Source organism: Notolepis coatsorum (genome assembly GCF_963971535.1).
Source record: "Notolepis coatsorum genome assembly, chromosome: 1".
Classification (NCBI taxonomy): domain Eukaryota; kingdom Metazoa; phylum Chordata; class Actinopteri; order Aulopiformes; family Paralepididae; genus Notolepis; species Notolepis coatsorum.
Window position 1 is genome coordinate 25099080 of NC_140165.1, and position 17164 is coordinate 25116243.

The following is a 17164-nucleotide window of genomic DNA, read 5'->3' on the forward strand; positions in this document are numbered from 1 at the left end:
TTTGGCCATAATAAGGTAATTTATAGTTCATAATTAAATTTTGAATGTATAATTCAAATGGATTATAATTTATTACTTTATCAACAAATCCTTCTGTTTAATCATCTTCCCTTTATTCATTTGCTTAGATTTCTTTTACACTTGATCTCAAGAAGGTGCTGAATGAGCTCAGTGAGCGAGGTCGGATGCGGCCCAATTAGAACATGGTGTTATCAAGAAAAATCATAATTTATATTCTCGTTTGTTTCATCACAATCTACTCAAGCCTAGTAACAGACATAATATTGCTGACACTCGGAATACATACCCCCAGGTCGTCCCTAGATGTTCCTAGATACCAAGAACATGCAAATTGACCTTGTGGAAGTGGAGCAATCTTCCATTTAGTTGGGCATGTACCTTTAGGCGGAATTTCTGAAAATAGGGCTACAGCTTAACAGGGTACCACAGTTCTGACTCGTAGTTCTGACCACATGTTGGGATTGGTTGACATACATTCCAAATGCCAAAAGCTGATGATTTGTTAACTAGTGTATTTTTAACTCATTGACAGCCGGGGATTAGCCTTATCCTGTGGTAGCTACTGCCATGCTGTAAACGATGGGAGTTAGTCACCTTGGTTGTAGAGCTAAATCTATATACTATATTATAGCCATGGATACAATACTATAGTCATTTGACATTGAGTTTCTTCCGGTCAAGATGCAAAAAAGAGATAATTTTTCCATCCATACGTTCCCGTGTTATACCGTGGTGAATATAAGTATGGTTTTAGAGCGGTCTATAGGGTAATTCATGAAATGGTTAGTTATGGCAGTATACGTCGATTCCATTGTAGACGTTGCCGTTTCTTGCCTGAACCCGCTATTGTTCCGGAATCAAATCCACATTATAGGTATTATGTTCCATCATGAATGCATGAAAGGGGGGGGGGGGTCGTTTTTGATTATTTGATTGTCGGTAACGGCATTCGTATGTTCGTCGGTACAAAAGCCTTGCAGGATCAAGCTAAAATTGACGTCAAATCGTCCTTACCTGCGACCGGGAGTATTCCAAAAACAATATTCCAATTTGTTGATCGCCATCTGGTAGATCTAATGTCCATTTGCTAGACGGCATAATCCACCATAACATATGGATCGGGCATAGTTGACGGGCTTCAATGTAACCGACAGAACCGTTCGTCTTGCCCGACAAGGAAAAATGTAACCCAAAACCCTTGGCCATCCCACAGCCCAGGATACAATGTTAGAAAGGGTGCTCGATACCGCCGTCTAGCGTGATGCGGCCGGTATTGCACCTAGGCATTCTCAATGCGATTCCCAATGTTAACCCAGAGTCAGTGGGCCTGTAATGAATAGAAATATCGAATAAAATAAATAACGATCAAATAGCGTATATATATATATACGTGGTTGGCGTTCAACGGTTGTCGGACAAACATGTATATAATCGTTGTTGGTGGCCAATGTGTTAACAATGAGCCATACAAGAACGCACTGAAGCTAACAACGTCAGGCAGAGACCTCGAACAAATTTGAAATGATATGGGGTCCCTTTTTGGAATGCTTAGCTAGAACATAAGTGCTTCTCAATGTCCTCCTGTGTATTTTCAGTACTATGTACTAGTGTTGTCACGATACTGGAATTTTAAACTTCGATACGATACCTTGAAAAGTATCGATATTCGATACCATTTTCGATACCACTGGGGAAAATGTTCAATCTTAAAAAAAAAAATTAAATTAAATAAATTTTGCTTTTGTTGCTGGTTGTTTCTCCTCAGCTTCTCTCTGGTACTATAAGAGAAGATAAATATAACACTTTTAAAACCCTTTGTTTATCTTTAGATCACACATTTAAAAATAACTGTTCGTCTCGCTTCAATCGTTTTTGTTGCAGAGCATGGTATTTTCTTAAGCGGACAGATGTAAACACTGTAATCTGTGTTTCATGTGCCTGACGGGCTGGGCTGTTTGTGTTGTAGCCATATTCCGACTTAACTGAATGCACTTGTGTGTGTGTGGACTGCTGTACTATTGCAGGTATTGAGATGAACAGTGCAACTTCCTTATACAAAAATGAGTATTGAAACAGTTTTAAATATTCAGAATCAATATGTATCGATTTTTCTATATTCTTGACAACACTACTATGTATATATATGTGTGTATATATATATGTATATATATGTATATGTGTATGTGTATATATGTAATGTGTGTATATATGTCAGAGAATTGGCCCCTTGCGTCCTTAGTGTATAGCATATGACATGGTGTATGTTTGTTCATTGATGTGACAGTGTCTGGCAACATACTGTTTGTGTTCTTTTTATTTATTTTTTATTTTCTTTGTGTTTGTGATTTGTCTTGATGTGTGTTTGTGAAACTATAAAAGCTGAAAAATAAAATATTATAAAGAACGCACTGAAGCTAACAACGTCAGGCAACCTGTGCTGGAACTCTAAGCTAGTTTTTGGCAAGCGATTTCTCCTTTTTTCAAATTGCAGCTTTGAACATTTGAAATCCTCTGCCGCTCATAATAAGCCACTCATTGACATCGGGGAATCTGTGCTGGAATACTAAGCTAGTTTTCGCTAGCGATCCTTCCAAGTCAGCCAAAAATAAATAAATAGATAACATTTTGACAAAAAACTAAAATCACTTGTACGTTACATACTGTATATAAGTAGGGATGCTCGATATTGGCTTTTTTACCGATACCGATATACCGATATTGTCCAACTCTTAATTTCCGATTCCGATATCAACCGATACCGATATATGCAGGGTCCCCCCCCCCCCCCCCCCCCCCCCAAAAACTGAATAATTTCAGGTAACATTACATATGTCTTGTTGTGGAATTAACATAACATTATGCATACTTTTGACAATAAATAAATGCAGAATTTGTTCTTACTTGCTTGCCTGGGTAAATAAAGGTTATAGAAATGTAAAAAAAAAAAAAAAAAAAAAAAAATTGAAAACCGATACCGATATTTTCCGATATCACATTTGAATGCCAATATCGGTAGGCCGATAATATCGGACATCCCTATATATAAGCCATTGCGACTTCTGACTGAAAATCAAAGAGCACATCACATTAATGGTGGAGATCTATACAGAACAGACTCCTCAACACCTACAGTCTGTAGACTAAGGGCCCGGGTCCACCTGCCTCATATTTATGACCGCACGTGTCTTTTTTCAATGTATCCCAATGGGGAGAGAGCGTATGCGGCCGCATGCGCCGCCTATAGGAAATGCGCTGCAGTCGGCTTCTTTTTTCAGCTTTTTTGTGCGGCTGAAAGTTGAAACTTTCTGAACTTTCAGAGCGATGCGCTGAGCTCATTTTCAGACAACCAATCACAGCCATTCATATCTACCACTCTGTTTGTAACACCGGAGTTGCCTGCCTGTCTTGGCTGTCTCCCACAAGAGACGGGCATTGAGATTTGCGACAAAACACAAATACACTAGCGGCGGTTAGGTGGCCGAGCGGAGATTGCGTTCGTCACCAGCCCCGGAGCTGAGCTGGATTTGCCTGTTCGAATCCAGCTCACAGCTCCGGGGTTGTCACCAGCTTGGCTGGCCGTCTGCACTGATACAATTGGCTGTATCAGAGGGTGGGAGAAGCTGGCGGGGTGGGTCCGGGTCGTTGTAAACAGCGACTCCTACAGTTCGGTCGGGTCGCCTGCTAAGCGCGGATTGGACGTGAGGGGGATAGTGTGGTCCTCCCACACGCTACGCCCTCTCAATGAGAATCCGCGCTGCCAGGTGAAAAGAAGCGGTGATTGGCTGGACGTGTGTCGGAGGAAGCACGTGGTAGCCTCCACTCTCCCAGATGATCTGACTGTGGGGGGTAAGTGCGCAGCGACCAGGAAGGGACTGGGAATTGGCATACGACTAACATTGGGATGGGAGAAAATCGGAGGAAAATGGAGGGGGAAAAAGACCAATAATAAAAAAAAAAAAAAAAACACAAATACACTAATAATAATAACTACACGAATACACTACTAAAAAGCTAATAAAAAGCAAAGTGCGAACTGTGGTGTCAGGCAATAACTATATATATAATTAATATACAATAAAGTGTATTCAAATATGCTATAATATGTGCAAAACTGCGGCAGGAAAAAACGATAAAAAGATGGCTGTAGATTTCTTTCTGTCATCTACAAGATGCGCTTCATGCCAGCACTACCGGCGCACTGCCAGCGTTTTTGTGAGATAGGTGGACGCGGGCCCTAAGTCAACTCCTGGTTAGTGACTCTGAGAGTCAGAATGCAGTAGCAGCGCTGTTACCAAAATGGGCAATATGAGTCCAATTTGAACGTTGGGAGTCAAGTAGCTCGACTCCACTGGTAGGAGTCGGTGTCAGGGTCAACTCCAGAAATGAGCAGACAAAATAAAATGGTCTCCTGGTGCTTGGGGTCTTACCAGCAGAGCAGCACAGATGGGACCGTGTATGATGTAGAGGAGGGACGTGTCTGAGCGGATCCAACAGCTGTAAGGAGAGGGGCAAACAGAATCTGTCAGGAACCAGGACAACACCATACCTCACATCATATCACATCATACTTGTGTCCTACTCTATAAAGAATAAAGGCATTAAAGGCTAAAATCACCCATTGAGAATTCATACATGTTAGTCTAGGACAGTGCAAAAATGTAAATGAACATGAACAACTCTCCCCAATGTTGCAGAATGTTGCATCCTGTATATATACGGATACATTTTCTGTTTCAGAACTGAGAACTGTAGAATTAAGTTAATTTGGGTATAAAACCTCAAACAAACATTATGTGGGTGCACAGAATGAGTCTCCCATTCATCGTCTATGGGGCAGACATTATACGTGATTTAATTTGACTTCTCTGGTTTTATGGGAGAGAGTAGCACAACTATTGATTGAACTTTCCTAGTCCTAACATTTTATTTCTTAATTTGGGTGGTGTTCCCTTAAAATGCAGCAGATGCAGGGGCGTAATTATGGGGGGGAACACATGGGACATGTCCCCTGCATGTTTTCAGAATGCAGTTATTGTCCCCCCCCCACGTTTTTACTGTCCAAAACAATGTTACACGATAATAAACGGATAATAAACGGACACGCGACCAGCACTAGGACCACACACGGGAAATGGCTGATTGTTCCCTCTCTGAGCTGCAGCGAGCTCACTCAGGTCTCTGACGACCTGCGCTATTATTATGCAAAGATGAGTAGCCAGATGGGGGTCGCATTTTTGGCCTGCACTGGCCAAGTACCCACTCGCTACTTGTCTTTGCATAATAATAGCTCAGGTCGTCAGGTGTGTTCAAATACGTCCTCACATACACGGTATAAACAGAGTCGCAGCAGTGCATGCAGTCCTCAATCAGTATGCGGCAGTGTTACTCAGCTTAGAAGAGATGGCTTCAACTGGCTCTGAATCAGCTACAAAGGCAAATGGTCTGCTTGACAGATTCCAGAAAGGAAACACAGTTCTGGGACTCCATCTTGCTTTGGATGTTCTTGAGGAAATGGAATGCCTCAACAAATCCTTGCAAAGGCGAACCACCACAATTACAGGGATGCAGACTGCAGTATGTCAAGTGTGTCAAGACAGCTCTCCACCAGAAACAAACAGAGGAAAGATTCCAACAGGTATATGTCACAAATGTAACTGTACTATATATGTATGTCCCTATCCTATGTCATAAATGTCATTAAGAATTGAAAATGGGGGACCCTGATGTAAACAAGATGAAAGTATTTCTCTGGTCTGCATCCCCTTAACAATTGTGTGTATTGAGCCGTACTGTATTGTACCCATTCTGCAATCTGTTAAATAAAGTTTTCATTCATTCACAGATATTTGACAACACAGCAAAGCTGGTCACCTCACTAAACATCGATCCTCATATCTGCAACCCTCCAAAACGTCTAACTGGTGAAGCTGCAGCACATGTCCCAGCAACTTCTGTGGACTTCTTCAGAGGGGAGTTCTTCAAAATACTGGACACAGCAGATCTGCAATTCCGAGAGCGGTTTAATCAAAGAAGCTTTGAAGTGCTTCAGAAGTTGGAGGGTGTGCTTATTAGGGGAGAAAGTGATGACATTGTGGACAAGTATCCAGAGATGAACAGGAGGAGGCTGGATGTTCAGCTAGCCATGTTCAAATCAAATAACACCTACGCATCAAGCACAGAAGCTGCAGACATCCAGAGAGGCATGTTGCCTGAAGTCAGAGGTCTTTTTTATCAGGTGGAGGTCCTTGTGAGGCTGTTGCTGGTTGAGAGGAGTTTCAGCGGACTCTGGAGGTTGAAGACCTGGCTTCGCAACTCCATAAAGCAGAAACGGTTGAACAGTGTGGCAGTTTGTCATATACATCAAGAAAGGGTTGATGCCTTTGACATGAGAAAACTCTGTGAGGAATTCATCTCTGCCCATGATCGGAGACAACATGTGTTTGGAAGCATTGGATGAGTTTAAATGTGAAAATGACAATTTAAATAATGGAAAAGTCACTTTAAAGGAATGAGGTATATAAAAAGTCACTTTAAGGAAAGAACAGATGTGGCTCTTGTATAATATAGTTTAGATACATTAAGTATAATAATGACAGAGTTAAAATTGTATATTGTACAGTAGTCTACATAGGAACCAGTGCCCTCTCAGGTATTTGTGAGGATTCGCCTGTCCCTGGACCTTTTTTCCCTGTCTACTCTCCTCAACAGCCCCCACCCTTGCGAGGACTTTTCCCTGTCTCCTACTCTTCACCAGCCCCCACCTTTGGACATTCTTGTTCCTCTACCTTCACGCACCTGTTGGGAGTTTTTGCGATCAGCTCGGGAGAGTACTTAGGTTGCAGAATCCCCTCCAGTCCTTGTCGGGTCGTTCTGTGTTCTGTACGTCGGTTCTGTACGCTGTACGCGTCTGTACGCTGTACGCTTCTGTACGTCGGTTCTGTACGCTGTACGCTGCTGTCGCTACCATCACCTGCCGCGTCTTCGGCCTCGGACCCGGCTCGCCATCGCTCCCTATTCCACGGGGGGATGGCGTGTTCTCCCTCGGACCCCGGCTCGCCATCGCTCCCTATTCCACGGGGGGATGGCGTGTTCTCCCTCGGACCCCGGCTCGCCATCGCTCCCTATTCCACGGGGGGATGGCGTGTTCTCCCTCGGACCCCGGCTCGCCATCGCTCCCTATTCCACGGGGGGATGGCGTGTTCTCGCCCCGGTCCCCTGGGACCCCCTTTGTTCTGCGCTGCCCGTCTGCAGCATCCGAGGAGGAGGAGGAGGATTCCTTTCTGAGCAGCAGAGCCCTACTCGGTGTAGGGACGGAAGAGGATCCCCGTGCCCGGCCTCCGCCGTCGGACCCCTGTCCCCGTGCCCGGCCTCCGCCGTTGGATTCCTGTCCCCGTCCCCAGCCCCTCTCTCCGGGCCTCTGTCCCTGTCTCCAGCCCGCCTCTCCGGGCCTCTGTCCCTGTCCCCCTCTCCATTGCCCCTAGTCCCTTAGCCTGTTCGCCTGTTAAAGGCACAGTGCCGCAGTTTTCATATTTCATGGACTCTAGTGTTTTTTGTGTTCTCCCTTAAAGGGACTGTGCCGCTTTTTGTTATATAATAAATATTGCCCTGTTTTGGCTACTCTCATACCTGTCTTGTGTTGTGCTATTGGGGTCGGTTTCAAACCATAACAGTACGACCCGACCAGTCGACGACGCCAGCCAGCACAGACAGTGTATTAGAGAGCCCCTCTTTAGCTCCCCTGTTAGCTCCCCTGTTAGCCTCGTTAGCTCCCCTGATAGCTACCCTGTTCCCCACAGCTAGGACTGTCCTTTCAGCTAGCTTGTTCTCCTCTGCTAGTTCAGCCGTCTGCTAGCTTAGCCCCTGCAGCTAACCGGCTTCCTCAGCTAGTCCAGCCTGTCTGCTAGCTTAGCCCCTGCAGCTAACCGGCTTCCTCAGCTGGTCCAGCCGTCTGCTAGCTTAGCCCCTGCAGCTAACCCCATGTGTTCTCATGCTAGTCCAGCCCTGTCTGCTAGCTCCGGCAGCTAGCGCAGCCTCTATGCTAATGTAGCTTTACAGCTAGCATAGGCCCTGTAGCTAGCAATGCCCTGGCAGCTACCCTGTCCCTCTGCTAGCCCCACTTTAGGTGTAGCTTCCCCTGCTAGCATGGCCCATTTATTTTTTTTGTTGTTTGGTTGCTCTGTCATGTCCCCTGCCCCGCTGTCTGATTTTTGGGTCACCCGGTGGCTCCCGTGGAGGGGGAGGTACTGTGAGGATTCGCCTGTCCCTGGACCTTTTTTCCCTGTCTACTCTCCTCAACAGCCCCCACCCTTCCGAGGACTTTTCCCTGTCTCCTACTCTTCACCAGCCCCCGCCTTTGGACATTCTTGTTCCTCTACCTTCACGCACCTGTTGGGAGTTTGCGATCAGCTCGGGAGAGTACTTAGGTTGCAGACTCCCCTCCAGTCCTTGTCGGGTCGTTCTGTGTTCTGTACGTCGGATCTGTACGCTGTACGCGTCTGTACGCTGTACGCTTCTGTACGCCGGTTCTGTACGATGTACGCTGCTGTCGCTACCATCACCTGCCGCGTCTTCGGCCTCAGACCCCGGCTCGCCATCGCTCCCTATTCCACGGGGGGATGGCGTGTTCTCCCTCGGACCCCGGCTCGCCATCGCTCCCTATTCCACGGGGGGATGGCGTGTTCTCCCTCGGACCCCGGCTCGCCATCGCTCCCTATTCCACGGGGGGATGGCGTGTTCTCCCTCGGACCCCGGCTCGCCATCGCTCCCTATTCCACGGGGGGATGGCGTGTTCTCCCTCGGACCCCGGCTCGCCATCGCTCCCTATTCCACGGGGGGATGGCGTGTTCTCCCTCGGACCCCGGCTCGCCATCGCTCCCTATTCCACGGGGGGATGGCGTGTTTTCGCCCCGGTCCCCTGGGACCCCCTTTGTTCTGCGCTGCCCGTCTGCAGCATCCGAGGAGGAGGATTCCTTTCTGAGCAGCAGAGCCCTACTCGGTGTAGGGACGGAAGAGGATCCCCGTGCCCGTTGCTCTGTCATGTCCCCTGCCCCGCTGTCTGATTTTTGGGTCGCCCGGTGGCTCCCGTGGAGGGGGAGGTACTGTGAGGATTCGCCTGTCCCTGGACCTTTTTTCCCTGTCTACTCTCCTCAACAGCCCCCACCCTTCCGAGGACTTTTCCCTGTCTCCTACTCTTCACCAGCCCCCACCTTTGGACATTCTTGTTCCTCTACCTTCACGCTAGGGCTGCACGATTTTGGGAAATAATCTAATTGCGATTATTCTGACAGATATTGCGATTGTGATTTGCGATGCGATTATAACATATTTAAAAAAAAATTTACAAGAAGAATGTTGCTGCTTTCTGTAGTCGGGTCCCAACTGCAAAATTACTGTATTACCCTGTATTATACACTTTTACTATCATGTAGACTATTCTGCTTTGTGTTTACATGTGATGTATTGTATACATGCACATTTATTATGTTCTTGTGTGATGTATCGCACATTTTATTGCTGTGTGATGTATTGCAAATGTTATTGCTGTCATCTTGGCCAGGTCTACCTTGCAAAGGAGATCGTGTATCTCAATGGGACTTCCTGGTTAAAAAAAAAAAAAAAAAAAAAAAAAAAAAAAAAAAATTATTGCAGGCTTGGCGATTTGATAATTGCGTCATTCCAAATCGCGATTTCGATTAAAAAACGATTAATCGTGCAGCCCTACTTCACGCACCTGTTGGGAGTTTGCGATCAGCTCGGGAGAGTACTTAGGTTGCAGACTCCCCTCCAGTCCTTGTCGGGTCGTTCTGTGTTCTGTACGTCGGATCTGTACGCTGTACGCGTCTGTACGCTGTACGCTTCTGTACGCCGGTTCTGTACGATGTACGCTGCTGTCGCTACCATCACCTGCCGCGTCTTCGGCCTCAGACCCCGGCTCGCCATCGCTCCCTATTCCACGGGGGGATGGCGTGTTCTCCCTCGGACCCCGGCTCGCCATCGCTCCCTATTCCACGGGGGGATGGCGTGTTCTCCCTCGGACCCCAGCTCGCCATCGCTCCCTATTCCACGGGGGGATGGCGTGTTCTCCCTCGGACCCCGGCTCGCCATCGCTCCCTATTCCACGGGGGGATGGCGTGTTCTCCCTCGGACCCCGGCTCGCCATCGCTCCCTATTCCACGGGGGGATGGCGTGTTCTCCCTCGGACCCCGGCTCGCCATCGCTCCCTATTCCACGGGGGGATGGCGTGTTTTCGCCCCAGGCCCCTGGGACCCCCTTTGTTCTGCGCTGCCCGTCTGCAGCATCCGAGGAGGAGGAGGAGGATTCCTTTCTGAGCAGCAGAGCCCTACTCGGTGTAGGGACGGAAGAGGATCCCCGTGCCCGGCCTCCGCCGTCGGACCCCTGTCCCCGTGCCCGGCCTCCGCCGTTGGATTCCTGTCCCCGTCCCCAGCCCCTCTCTCCGGGCCTCTGTCCCTGTCTCCAGCCCGCCTCTCCGGGCCTCTGTCCCTGTCCCCCTCTCCATTGCCCCTAGTCCCTTAGCCTGTTCGCCTGTTAAAGGCACAGTGCCGCAGTTTTCATATTTCATGGACTCTAGTGTTTTTTGTGTTCTCCCTTAAAGGGACTGTGCCGCTTTTAGTTATATAATAAATATTGCCCTGTTTTGGCTACTCTCATACCTGTCTTGTGTTGTGCTATTGGGGTCGGTTTCAAACCATAACAGTATTTTAGTATTGTATTATTGCAATACACAATCGATGCAGGCATGACCATAAGGGTTAGTTTTATTAAACATGTTTGTTATATAACTTATGTACCAGTGACCAGAGTTTGATTTATATTAACATTTTGTACCTGTAATTAAATTTGATTAAAAGTGATTGGTGATAGATAAAAGTGATAGATACATTAAGAGCTAAAATTGTATATTGTATAGTAGGCCTATTGTTTCTCAGGAACTTAGCATGTCTTTTTTGTATCATGCATATCTTGTGTCTTACCTATTTAATTATTTTTCTATGCCTATTTTATTATTGTATTTTGCACAATCAATGCGGGCATGACCACCCGCATTTCACTGTATGCCCTGGTATGTATGTTACAAATAAACCTCTTGATTCCTAAATCTTGATTCTTGATTGGTGTCTGTGAAATATCTGTCTATGACCTTGTTGTATTTAAAAGCCTCTAGGCTGTTGTTTTATACATTGTAGATAATAAATAGCGCGATCTCTCTCTCTCTCTCGCCCCCCCCCCCCCCCCCTTACAACTATACGTAGCGCCGGCTTTTACTGAAACGACGCCACTGACCACGTCCCCAAATGTGTCCCCCTCACCATTGAAAACAAAGTTACGCCCTTGAGCAGATGAACTTTATTTTTTTGGTTGCATATCACGATACCTTTGAAAAACGTAATGTATCCTGTCACTAAAGTACATATTTAGTAGTACTTTTGTTTGTTGTTTGTTTGTACTTTTGTACTTTTGTTCAAATTGAAACATTGGAAAATAAAAAAAAATCTTTGCCAAGGCAAAGACAAAGGCAAAGGCAAACTAGGCAATTCTGGAATGATATTCTTGGTTGGTTATCTTTAAAAATGTATAGTATTCCTACTTAAAATTTTTAACATATCCACCTATACTGTACTTTGTTAATCTTCAGAATTACATATCAGACTTGATTAATAGTTATACTTATGGGTAAATATAATTGACATATAATTGAATATAATTGAAAGGAACCAAATCCTTTTTTTATGAATGGTTTGTATTCCTTAATTAATTAAATGTAAAAATAGAATTTCACAAAAAAATCATCCAGTCCATGTCTCAGAAAGTGTTGATATAACATCAACATGTTATTTCATGAATCATTCCCTTTTTGTATTGTAAATTGAATCATGATGATAGACAATCACATCAAAAGATGTTGACATCCGCAAAAAAGAAAAAGAAAATACCTTAAAGGGGACATGCATTGCTATTCCTTTCACTATTTGGGCAACTTTACACAATTCCTGTGAGTCTATGGAACACATCTGTAAGTATTTTTTTCAAAAAAATTCATTGTTTTATATTTTTAATCAAGTACTCAAAAGCAAAAATGTTCGACTTCAAGATTTCAAGCTGTTTTGGCTGGGCTCCACCCATAAGCGTTTTGAGTGACAGTCACCCACAGTCTGCGACTGGCAGACAGAGAGAGATAGAAAGATTGCATTGGTAACTTGTTTCAAATGACAATATATACCCCTGTGAATATTATTGCACGGATCGGAATATGGGCGTGCGCGTGGGAGTCAAAGATATTTTGACAGTGATATGTAAGTGCTCCCAGGGAGAAGACCCGTACCAGCCCTGCGCGCCGGTCGAGGTTGTGTGTGTGTAAATGCGTGTGTGTTTCCCCGCACGCCGGTCGAGGTTGTGTGTGTGTAAATGCGTGTGTTTCCCCGCGCGCCGGTCAAGGTTGTGTGTGTGTAAATGCGTGTGTTTGTTTCCCTGACAGAAGCTCCTATCCCTCTCTATCTCTCTCTCTCCCTCTCTCTCTCCCTCTCTATCTCTCTCTCTCCCTCTCTCCCTCTCTCTCTCCCTCTCTATCTCTCTCTCTCCCTCTCTCTCGCTCGCTCGTTCTCTGCCTTTCTCTGTCAAAACCCGCTTGAGGAAATGTCGGGTATTTCCACTCGCTCTGTTGTTGAGTGCGCTACAACCATAGAGGGGGCGTTACTGCAGATCAGCTCCTTGCTACGACGTTCAAATCAGAATGACCTAATTCACTGGGGGAGATCGTCTCAACTGATTTAGAGCAATCCGCCAAAATGGTAATTAGAGACACAGACCCATTGATACTAACCCCCATTGCTATAAAACAATGCTAAACACTGGAAAAGGCCATTTATAAGACACGCATTTTGGGACATTAAGCAAACAGACTCACTTGTCATCGTAATAGAAGTGGCGAGCTATTGCATGTATCAGTGCTGGTATGACTGGAAAACCTGTAAAACAATCACATTTATTTTAATTTACCACAAGGAACTGCAAAACACAGGAGAAATCTGATAAAATTATGCAGAGTGGCTGCTTGATGCCTTTAATGAGGCCTTTGAGCCCAACACGCTTCTTCCCCCCTTAATCAGGCATCCATATCAGTGCTATTAAAGGAATACCCTAAGAAGCTATGTTTGTATAGACCTGTCATAAAAATATGTGAATGCCAAACTGTTAGCTAAGATTCTTCCCACATGATTGGAAAAGGTTCTCCCATCAATTATATCGCCAGAGTAGACCGGGTTGGTCAAGGACGACTTTTTTTGTAGACTATTTATATTCCCACAGCATGGCCCCTCAGTCTGCAGAGGTTCTTGTTTCTCTAGATGCCCATAGCTATTTTTGGAATAGTAGGAGAAAATAATGATAATTTCTCTGGAACTAAACTCCAGAGAAACTAATTTGTCACATTACTAGCACAGAGATTGATCCATCTTCACTGGAAGTCTCCTCACCTACCGAGCTGCAGTGGCTGAGAGGTGATGCAGCATCTCAGCATCTTCAGTCCTTTTGTTTTCTAGTTTTCTTTCTTTTCTTTTTTCTTCTATAGAATTTCTTTCACATTTTTGTTATTTGAAAATATATGTTTGAGAAAAAAAGAATCCAGCATGGGACTGATATCTTAATTTGGAATCTAAAATTAGCCACATACATCCACTCGACTCTATTGTTTTCATCTGTCTTTTTGCGATTGCGTCTTTATGCATGACTATGCATTGGGTGACTTTCTGTGTTCCCATCATATTTTTTCATCTATACGTACTATATTGTTTTTCTCATCATTGTTTTGCATATTGTTTGCGAATTTGTGCCTGAAGACCCTAAGAGAGCAAGGGACAGTAAACAGGAATCCACATTTAAACATCCCATGAAATTAAAAACGTTTTTCTCCTCCATTTGACCCCTGTTGTCTGCACCTAGTCTTCATCTATGTATCAATGTAACAAAACATTCACAAAAATAATTCCCTTTTGATTTCATCTAAGGTATTCCATTGTAGTGGGCTGGGCAGTGTAGAGATCTAAGCACAACATCTAAATTGGGGGATGGGAGCAAATGATAAAAATAAATCTCTTCTCTGGAAAATGTACCTAATCTGTGAGTTGCGTCACTCTTCACTTGAGGCGAACAACAACAAGATTGTCCGGTACAATTTATTTAATGTACATTCCCTTTAAAGGGGAACTATCTTATTATTTCTTTCACTATTTGGGACATTTTACACAATTCCTGTGAGTCTATGAACACATCTGTAAGGTTTTTTTCACGTGACGCGAATGCTGATACGAGAGAGAGCGAGAGAGAATGAGCGAGCGAGAGATAGAGAGGGAGAGACAGATAGAGAGAGGGAGAGAGAGATAGAGGGAGAGAGGAGAGATTCCCCCACACACACGCAGTCGCGAGTGTGTGTAAATGCTCTGAGACGAGTCGCACCGTATGAGAGCCTCTCTCTCCCTCTCTCTATCTGTCTGTCTCTCCCTCTCTTTATCTGTCTGTCTCTCCTTCTCTCTCTCTCTCTCTCTTTTTCTCTCTTTTGAGGAAGTGTCAGTGACAGGGAAACCGCGTTCGCATTATTTCCACTCGCTCCGTTGTTGAGCGAATTGTTGATTGTGGGCGGTGGCTACAACCACAGAAGGAGCTGAGGTATGCAGGTATATCAGAATCCTTACACGTCACAGGTACGGTAGGTAGGTCTAAATGGGTTAAAGTATCTGTGTCTATACGTACCCCATCCCAGTAAGTAGTACCACATAAGATGTTGCTTCTCAGCGAACACCGCCACAACGATGAGAGTGTGCAGGTAGATGCCCTCGCACAGCATCCAGAAGTAGTTACAGCTTAACAAATAGTGATGGATGAACACGATCAGCTTACAGCTCACCTGGACAGAGACAGAGGAAATAATAATAATAATAAACTTTATTTGTATAGCACATTTCATACAAGAATTGCAGCCCAAAGTGCTTCACAGCAGTAAAATAGACAGAATAAAAGCAAAGCAGAGAATAAAAAAAAGGGTAAAAGCAATGCAGGTAATAACAATACAAATGTTGACTCACGGTTTAAAACCGGAATCTTCCCCATTAGATGGTCATAAAACACTTTATTTTGAAGTTACTTTGTCCGATTTTTTTATTGATTATCCTGTCATTAACTTAGTTCCAATGTATATTACCCAGTTTGTTTTGTATTTCTTGTATATTGTTAATCCTGGTTTACAGTCATCCACAATATTTTGCACTGCCCTCGTGTCGTTATCAGTCTTTGTGTTCAACAGACTATAACTTTAAAATATACCCATCACCTATAAGTCCAGGTTTCTTGACTTTTCTCAAAAACCTTGGTTAAAAGAACATGCCAACATTTTGGGATCCACAATGAATGGAAGCAGACATGACCGGTTAGCCTTCGGGAGAGGTGTTAGTTGGACAATGCCTAGGCTAACCGGTCATGTCCGCTTCCATTCATTGTGCTAAGCTAGGCTAACATGCAGCCAGATAGCTTTCTACTGAACGCACAGAGAGGAAACTGGTATCTATCTTCTCATCCGACTCTGGAGAAGACGGTAATCGTGTTTCCTGTAATGTTGGCTTGTTCCTTTAAATGTATGCAATGAAGGGAAATCCTTAGCCGCAGACACAGTCCTACTCACGGCATTGCTTTGTATCACCTCCTGGTTGTTCGTCACAGCTGTCAGCAAGATAATCGTGATGACTGAATTTAGCACAAAGGAGAAGAAGAGGTTCTTGTGGAGGGTTATCCTCTGGCAACTCAGACTCCTGTGGGGCGAGACACATAATCCTTAGTTGGCTAAATTGAAAGTCCCCTTCGCTTCGCTTTAGGCTGGAGAGCTGAAAAATAACTTTGTTAAAGGACCATAACAGTCTCATTTTGACTTCTCGTCATTACCGTAGATTGCTCCTCAGTCTTTAAGACATTTTGTGTTCGTAGATGTATAACGGTGTGTGTGTTTTAGCTGATCTCAGCCTACCTCACTAAACACCATTCATGCTGCCATTGGTGTTGAAAAGGGGTGGAAAATAGTAATACTATGTGCGACTTGAAAGTTGTTTGAAAGTTTCATAAAGGCATATAGGTTTCAAACTGGTGAAAACCACTGGGTTGTATATTTTCACTAGTATTACTGTATTCTCCGCTACAAGCCGCTCAAATCCCTGTCGGTCTCCAAGTGCTCTTGCTATAGGGAGGTGTAGTCAGACGTCACTTTAGTTTCCCGTGCGGCCCACCCGTATAGGGATTTATCATTGGGAAACGGTATTATCGGCTATTGTAATAATTATGACTCATGAACATTGGCAAGCTTTCCATTTCCAAAATGAGTTCCCTTCTATCACTAACATTATTGTTTAAGCATTTTTCGTTGAAATAAAATGATACGTAATTATTTTACGATTAATTGCTAATTGTTTCATGTTGAGCTATAGATTGTGGATGAATACACACAGAAAGGTACACCAATGTTAATGCTTTATTTGTTTTAAAACTAGACGATTTAGAAATGTGTCCATTGGAAATGCATTGCAATTTCAAGCGAGGTGGACCGGCCAGAAACAACAATGACGTAACCACTACACCTCCCTATTAACACTTTCCGTGCCACTCACGAGATTTCTCTGTTTTTTTTATAGGTGGTTGCTAGCCACTCACGAGATTTCTCGGAATTTTTTATTTTTTTTAGCGATCTGAAAGATTATTGCATCACCCGAGCCTACCCGAGTATAGCCGAGGGGCGCCGGCGATCACTGTGGAAAAAAGCGCCCCCTGTCGTCTCCCAGATGACATAAGTGATTTTGGAATGGACTCAATGAAAATGAATGGGGAAAAAAATCCGGTACTCCACATTTTCCAGTTCACTGATCCAGCCGGGGTTACCACAGTTCATTCTGGAACCTCAGATCCCCGCTGATCATGGAGATCTACAGTATCCCGTTGGATCCATACACGTATCAATTTTTTTGAATGGTGATCAGGAATTGGAATATACCAGTTGGATACCATCTGATGTCAGGTAAGGACTCTATGTTATCAGTGTTAGGATAATCAGAGTAAGTTTGATGAAGTTATAAGCTGTTTTGTGAAATGTCTT

The 17164-nt window shown here is 44.5% G+C and overlaps 1 protein-coding gene across 1 annotated transcript in view; it reads right to left on the minus strand.

Moving 5' to 3' along the window:
• The window catches only part of LOC311227348 (calcitonin gene-related peptide type 1 receptor-like), a 97588-nt gene that overhangs the window by 19485 nt on the left and 60939 nt on the right, over positions 1 to 17164 (minus strand). Inside the window, exons 6-10 of the mRNA XM_084312959.1 lie at positions 16218 to 16255; positions 15710 to 15836; positions 14785 to 14938; positions 12944 to 13004; positions 4449 to 4515 (exon numbers count right to left, since the gene is read on the minus strand). Coding sequence (XP_084169085.1) covers positions 4449 to 4515; positions 12944 to 13004; positions 14785 to 14938; positions 15710 to 15836; positions 16218 to 16255 — 447 coding nt within the window. The remainder of the gene's footprint in view (positions 1 to 4448; positions 4516 to 12943; positions 13005 to 14784; positions 14939 to 15709; positions 15837 to 16217; positions 16256 to 17164) is intronic.